Genomic DNA, 7685 nt, shown 5'->3' on the forward strand with positions numbered 1-7685 from the left:
TTGCAGGTTCATTCTGAGAATACACCCTGATAGCACCAAATGCCAAAATCACATGTCAGCCAGACACAGAAGATCCCACAGATTCACCAACCCAAATCCTTTTGGCATATCTTATCAACAAGTTTGTTGAGTAAAAAAATAAAACACTACAGATGACAACACTACAAACAAAACAAACATGTTTTTTTCTGTTTTATTTTTGTTCTGTGACCTAATGTGCGTGCAAACTGTACACTGTGACAGTATGTACTGATTTAAATGAACCTATCTAACATTAAAACAGTACGTTTTATATATGTGTGGGAGTAGTATTAATACATTTTGGACATTCTGCATCAGGCATGTATGTTGTCATGTGACCCATTTGCTCTTTCACCCACGACATTTAACCACAGCCTGTAGATAGGCATTGGTAAAACCATTAAGTTTCCATCTCTCTCTCTCTTTTTGTCAGTTCTTAATGCATTGTTTGGTTGTTTTGTTCCTTGGTTTTCTGAGTATCTTGAGATAAAATTTTGTTTAAAATAAAACTTTAACTGCTGTGAGTAGACCTGTTTCTTCTACTTTATTGCAACTTGTGAATTATAAATAAGTAAAACAGTAAAGATATGAAAATATTGTTATCTGTGAACACTGTAACCTGCACACACTTTTACAGCAACTTACTGGCTTCCAGCTGCCAGTAAGTTACTGTATAATTTACAGCAACCTTTTACAGTGTGGTTTTACTACATTTAGTACAGTTTACATATAACTACTGTATGTATTGGAAAAATCTGTTTCAATTCCAGTTACGAGTTAAGCTCATATTTTAAGTGTCTTCTGACTGTTTCTCCAGGCACTCACAGGTGGCAAAACCTGTATACGTGTGCTACTAATGCTCCTCATCATAAGCCACATGCATGTGTCACAATCACACTTTAACCCATCATCTTCTTTTCCTCCCACTCATCCACAGTGATGTTCAAAAGAAGCCCTCAAGTTCAATTCTCCTCTAACCACATTGAACCTTACCTAATGTCTTTACTGACCTATGCTACAGTAATATGTCTGCAGACACATCACAACCACATTTTACCTGATCTCCACCCATTCAAAAAACAATGGATGACCACCGCCCTCTAATCCCCACATTGCAGAACCGCTCTAAGCATTTCATGGACAGCAGAGAGCCTTCACTGGCTTCACTTTGTATGAAGCTTTGTTAAGATGGCATTTACTCTGGACATAAAAAAATCCTTATAACCAAACCATTCTTGGCCAGCATTGACTACCAAAGTAGGAAAAATGACAATAGTAGTCAAACCCAGAACTGTTTACTTTGCTACATTCTTTAAAATGTATTTTGTGTTTAACAGAACAAATAAATGTATAAAGCAATTTTTCCTACTACAGTAGTCAATGGTGGCCAAGAACTGTTTGGTCACAAGCATTCTTCCGAATGTCCTTCTCGGAGTTCTTCAGAACAAATACATTTATAAAGATTTTGAACAACTTTAGGGTGTGTAAATTTTGGGTGAACTGTTCATTTAATACCTCAAATCATTCGAAAAGTTATTTGTGAAAATAAGCTTTAGTTCATTCCATTAATTTGGCTCAAATCCAAATAAATATGGATTGATTCCTCACTAGTGTTTGATAATTCTAGCAGAAAGTCCATGGCTTCTGAAGGACCTGTTTGAATTCATTTTGATGTCTAAAGGATTTCAGTGATAACAGATGATACACCTGATTCTGCTTGCATCCACATCTTTTACTTATTACAGCATTTAAGATCCGTCCAAAGGTCTTGACTCTCAAGAAGCAAAGTCAATACAACTAATAACAACATTAACTAAACATTGTGTAAAGGTTTGCCAAATTCACAAAGTAAAGCTTGAATACTGCAAGTGATTGAACTTTAAATGCACCAATTCATTGTATACTTTTGAGTTTGATTTATGAGCTCAATTCATAAACAAATAGGAACATAAACAAAAAAGAAAACTGAAATGAAAGAGTCTCACTGTTTGTGTCTGTGTTGGTAATCCTGTATAGCAGTCAGCATAAATACAGCGCAGCTTTAACCTTACTCTACTGGCCAAGCAGCTCATTGGCTGGTAGTCAGTTGTGATGTCATCTCAGAATGTTATAAGGGCTCTGACAAATAGCCTTGGAGCCACATTCAACGTAAACCAGCTCAGCAGAGTAACAGCGGTGTGTGTGAGAGGTGCTGTAGTGACAGACAGGAAGCGATAGCAAAAGAGACAGCGAGAAAGCAAAAAAAGACATAATGAATGGGAATCTCCTTATTCAGAACAGCCCGATAGACATTTAAAGAACATTCAAAACTTTGCATGGGAGAAGTGGAGGTGGAGGACTTTGGAGGTTTGTACAAAAATTGACAAAATGTATTGTTTAATTAAAAACTTAAAATGCTTGTGCACATTAACACTTGTTGAATTACTTTTGTTAGTCTATATATACAATATCAGTAAACAAATCTTCTGGTCATGTTTTCTTTTATCTCTGTCAGATCATGGGAAGCACAACATCTCTTGTATGTGCAAACATCTCATCTAGTTCAAACCATTTAGGATCAGACTTCACCAGCAACAAAGAACGGGTGGTGCTGGGCACTGTCATGTCTCTACTAGTCCTGATTATTGTCTTTGGCAACGTGTTGGTGATTACAGCCATCGCCCGCTTCCAACGGCTTCAGAATGTCACTAACTGCTTTATTACGTCCCTGGCATGTGCTGACCTGGTCATGGGATTAGTAGTAGTGCCCTTTGGTGCTATTTACATTATTCAAAACCAGTGGTACTTTGGCAGGTTTTGGTGTGAGTTTTGGACGGCCACAGATGTTTTATGCGTCACCGCCAGCATCGAGACTCTGTGTGTCATCGCTCTGGATCGCTACATCGCTATCACTTCACCTTTTCGCTACCAGTCCATGCTGACGAAATATAGGGCTCGCGTTGTTGTGCTCCTCGTGTGGGTCATCGCCGGGCTGACTTCCTTCCTGCCGATTTATATGGAGTGGTGGATTTCTACCGACAAGGCTGCGGAAATACGCATTAAAAACACCTCATGCTGCGAATTTGACACCAATGCCACCTACGCCATCACCTCATCCATCATCTCCTTTTACATCCCATTGGTCATCATGGTTTTCGTTTACAGCAGAGTCTTTCAGGAGGCGAGAAAGCAGCTGAAGAAGATCAACAAAAGTGAAGGCAGATTCCATGCTCAAAATGTAAATGGAAAAAAGCTGTCAAGCGGCGAAGGTGCCATGGGTGGACATTGTGAAGTGAGGACCGTCAAGAAGCCCAAGTTCTGCCTGAAGGAACACAAGGCTTTGAAGACCCTGGGCATCATTATGGGCGTCTTTACACTGTGTTGGCTGCCATTCTTTGTACTAAACGTGGTGCTGGCAGTCCATAAGATGAGAAACATCGAATTGACGTTCAGAATTTTAAACTGGATAGGCTATGCTAACTCAGCCTTCAATCCACTGATCTACTGTAGGAGCCCGGAGTTCAGGTATGCTTTTAAGGAGATCCTGTGTCTCAATAGGTCACGCTACCCTAACGTCAATGGATATAAATACAGTGGGCATAGCTGGCAAAGTGACCACAGAGGACGGAGCAAAGGCAGTTCAGAAGACAGTGACCCAGTGGAGGGGAACACGGAAAAAGAGTTGGCTGTACACAGAATGGACTCGAATGGGAACTGCAGAAAAATCTGAAAATGTCTTGTAATACACATTGCAAGTCCTGACTCATTCCACTGTGACTTCTCATAATGTCGCTTAAGGACAGGTTACGCCTCCTATGGTAAGTGGGCAAATATAGGAGCATGTTTGGAGAGTTTATGTAAAAAAGGGAAATATTTCTCATCTACCTCATAATGTATTGTTTTCTATTTCACTTGCTCTGTCGGATCATTTGACCATGAACTTAAAGGAACAGTTGATGCAAAAATGAAAGTTCTGTCATCATTCACTGAATCTGAACACAGAGAAAGATATTTGGAACTATGGTTTCCATAGTGGTTATGTGGAACTATGGTTCCTACTATGGTAGTCAATGGTGTCAAAGAATTGTTTTGGTTAAACGATTTAGATTTGAAACAAATGAAGACAGAATTTTTATTTTGGGGTGAACTGTCCCCTTTAAGGGAAGTTTACTAATAAAATTTAAAGCAGAAATAAAACAGCAAAAAATATTTAATACATTTAAACAAAATGAATGAAGCAAAATGATTAATAATTCAGTTTTTGATAGGCATGTTCACAGATAAAAAAAGTCCACAAAACTGCTTCTCTACAAGAAAAAAATACAAATTTCAATTTAAATGCAGACATTTAGCACTTTCCACCCCACGGGTTTATGCCACATGGCAATCCTTCCTCCAAACATCATTTGAACTGAAGTACAATTTCTTAGTCTGAGATCATTCTCGTGATCTGTTTTAATACCACTTTCATTAAACAAAGCATCTTTTTATACTTCTGGGATATAGCACTTACAAAGAGCCAGTTTTACTCTTTGAAAGGTCATTTCAATTGACACATTCTGCAATGCACTAAAACCCTAAATGACACCAAATCTACTTTTTGCCACAGCTCTTTTAATTCCGTTTGAATATTAAAGATACATAGTTCATCATACACTCTAGAAAAGGACACAATTGACAATGCAAAGCAGAAGTAGCTCTGCAAGAGTTGCCACAGCAAAAGAGGAAGACATTATGCATGGTCACAGGAAACTGCGGGTTTCATTTTTATGTTTGCGGGGTGTATGGTTCAGTCTTACACGTCCTTAGATGGACGTCGCTATACATCACCACTTCATTGCTTTCGGCTGTATTTTAACAGTGTACAATATAAAAACAAATCTCTTGGTAATATGCATATACGATAACAACTTCTCCGGTGGCCTGTTTTGATCTGTCTGTCATTTTGGGTCTCACTGCCAGATCTTTGCCATTCACCCTGGGAATGTCCTTAACATTTTTAGTCCATCAACCCACCATATAAATACTTCAGATTTGGTGTTTATCAGAAGACAATACTTGACTCCCTTCCACAAACGTTATCTAGAAAGATAAATAAATTAGGAAGTATTACGTTTCCTGTCTGCAAGCAATAATAGGTCCAGCTAATGCTAGCAGTTCAAAGCACAAAGAAATCTGTCCGTTCCCCTATGACTCAAATTTCTGACCTAGGCGTTTAATCCAATGTTTCATGCACATCGAATCCTGTAAGAGTGGTGAATAGTTTCAATACCTGTCAGTGTTTGTGCACTATTAATTTTAGGAGAAGTGGATCTTTGTTACTGTGCTGCTTGCTTACGCCGTTGAAACTGTGATATCGTTCTTGTATCAGTTGTGGCTTTGTGTTCTTGTTTGCTTTAGCATGTTTTGTGTGTGCTGAACAAAATGTTTTGAAGGTTTCAGACATGTCTACCTGTTAGCTTCCATATAATGTTGTGATAAGAACAAAAATTTTATATTATGCAAACATTACACGAACATGCAGCACATCTAGTGGAGTTTAAAAATAGCTTTGCAAACACACTACATTTACATTTAGTCATTTAGCAGACGCTTTAATCCAAAGCGATTTACAGATGAGGAAACATTGGAAGCAATTATAACAACATAGGCAACAAAATACATAAGTGCATCAAACTAGTCCATTAAAGCCTATCACAGTATACAAAGCTAAGTATACACTATCAATATACATCTACTCTTTCAAAGACCACAGGCATTACTATATTACTGTTCCTTAAGAAACAGTACCTAACTAATGAAAATGCACATGTATGTGTCATTGTTCTTGATGTGAATCGATTTGTTAACAGTGCACTCTTCTGGAAAAGTGTTTCTCTGCAGGTAGCTCACAGTAATCGCCTGTGTTAACATCTTGTGCTAAATCATCCTTGATGAAATATTTGTGCAAACTTTGCCATGACTGTAGCAATGTAACGTACTGTTGTGTTAGTATTTTATATGAATTCCTCATTGTCTGTGGACATGCTTCTCTCAAGTTTACGAATATCAATGTCTTTCTGTAGGGCAGGTTTTCCATTCAATGGTGTTCTAACCAATATTTTAATTCTTCATAATTTTTTCACCCTCATGTCATTCCAAACCTGTAAGACTTTCTTTCTGCTGCAGAAAACGAAAGAAGATATTTTGAAGAACACAAAGAAACAACATCAGCCCCCATTGGCTTCCATTGTACGGACACAAAACCACTGAGACATTTCTTAAAATATCTTATGTTTGTGTTCCACAGAAGAAAAAGTCTGTGGGTTTACAACCACATTAGGGGGAATAAATGATGACAGAATTTTTGGTTGAACTATCCCTTTAAGAGTCACAAATTGCACCTTCATTTTAGTAATCAAAGAATGTTCTGGGGATTCTGAATCGGGAAAATAATGACGTATAGTATCAGTAGCATTATATGGGCAATATACCACATCATATTGATGTTAGTCCCAGCATTGACTGTGCACAATTTCTTTACACTGAACATTTTACCCCTGAAAAGTTGAGCACATTGTTGAAATGTCACACCTGAAAAGTTGTGGACATTGTTGAAATATGTCCGAAATTGACAAAAGGGTGCCCCAGCCCATCCTGGTGACTACCACTGGCCTTAATTAAATGTAATAATTATTATTTCTAAAATGGCATTTGCAATTGAAAACACCTGCTTTTGTTAGATGTTGCGTCATATCAGCCAACAAAATCAAGAATTCAGTCCATCGGTTGTCTGTACAGCTCAAAAGGAAGCACATTTTGGCAGGCCTGGATATTTCCTGATAAACCTTCAGTGCCACAGGCAAACATGTTTTGCTGTAAAAATTCTCCTTGAAGGAGATTAGATGACGCTACTATGAGAGTACAGACCCAATGTGGACAGCCTCTCACTGATGCATGCAGATGTGATGACAAATCTTCTTAATATTGCTTTAATGACATAATGTTTAGAAACTCGGTGAATACACAAAGGCACATTAACGCTCAACGGCCAAAAGTTACCTTTTATTTTATGGCATGTGTTTATAACGCTGTACCAGTTTGATGTTTACTTTGTTCCCTTTAAGCAACTGTCGCACAAGATTTATCACTGTTTTGTTGAACTTGGAACATGTGGAATTATATTTGTTGTTTAGTGTCATGTCATTTGTATTCTGTAATAAATGGTGTATTTAATTCATGCCTTGAAGTGGTGGAACTTTTTTGATGCGTGAATGAAAGCACTGTCAAATTGTCAAAATGTCTTTGAAACAAAAACAAATAGAAAATCAACCATGTTACAGTATGAATTTTTGGGTTCAAAATGCACATTTAAAATGCTTTCTGATACACATTTTTCAACCTGTGCAGATGAATGTGTATAGGCCTAGAACTTGTTAAGCATTTAACAAGGATTTCATATTGCTTTAGGGATATTAGATTCAGTTCGCAAGAGGCCTCTTCTTTGTACATTATAGGGCATCAGAAGGCAATGCCCTCACCGTGCAAAAGTAAATCAATCCGTTCATCGCGAGTATGATTTGTGTCCATCTGTGCTGCGTAGCAAACATCCCCTTAAGAATTGAACTTTATCATTTGCATGGGTTGCTGCAACCGAGCCATTTCTATTTCAGTCTGGGAAAGAGCCCCTGCAGCATGTGATTGGA

The 7685-nt window shown here is 38.0% G+C and overlaps 1 protein-coding gene across 2 annotated transcripts; it reads left to right on the top strand.

Moving 5' to 3' along the window:
* The first annotated feature begins 2159 nt into the window (after nt 1-2159).
* On the top strand, nt 2160-7220 carry adrb2a (adrenoceptor beta 2, surface a). 2 transcript variants are annotated; one of them, XR_013787912.1, is made up of 3 exons: nt 2160-2367; nt 2516-3818; nt 6169-7218. XR_013787912.1 is itself a non-coding variant. In XM_079479671.1 (2 exons), the coding sequence occupies exon 2, from the start codon at nt 2519-2521 to the stop codon at nt 3728-3730; it is 1212 nt and encodes a 403-aa protein (XP_079335797.1). In that variant the 5' UTR covers nt 2161-2367; nt 2516-2518; the 3' UTR covers nt 3731-7220. The 2 variants fall into 2 exon arrangements, 1 of the variants encoding a protein (XP_079335797.1); XM_079479671.1 differs by having other exon boundaries at nt 2161-2367; nt 2516-7220.
* The last annotated feature ends 465 nt before the right edge of the window (nt 7221-7685 follow it).

This window comes from Barbatula barbatula (genome assembly GCF_947034865.1).
Source record: "Barbatula barbatula genome assembly, chromosome: 18".
In the NCBI taxonomy this organism is placed as follows: Eukaryota; Metazoa; Chordata; class Actinopteri; order Cypriniformes; family Nemacheilidae; genus Barbatula; species Barbatula barbatula.

Coding starts and splice junctions, on each gene's coding strand:
- adrb2a (XM_079479671.1), top strand. CDS start 2,519: ATGGGAAGCACAACATCTCTTGTATGTGCAAACATCTCATCTAGTTCA.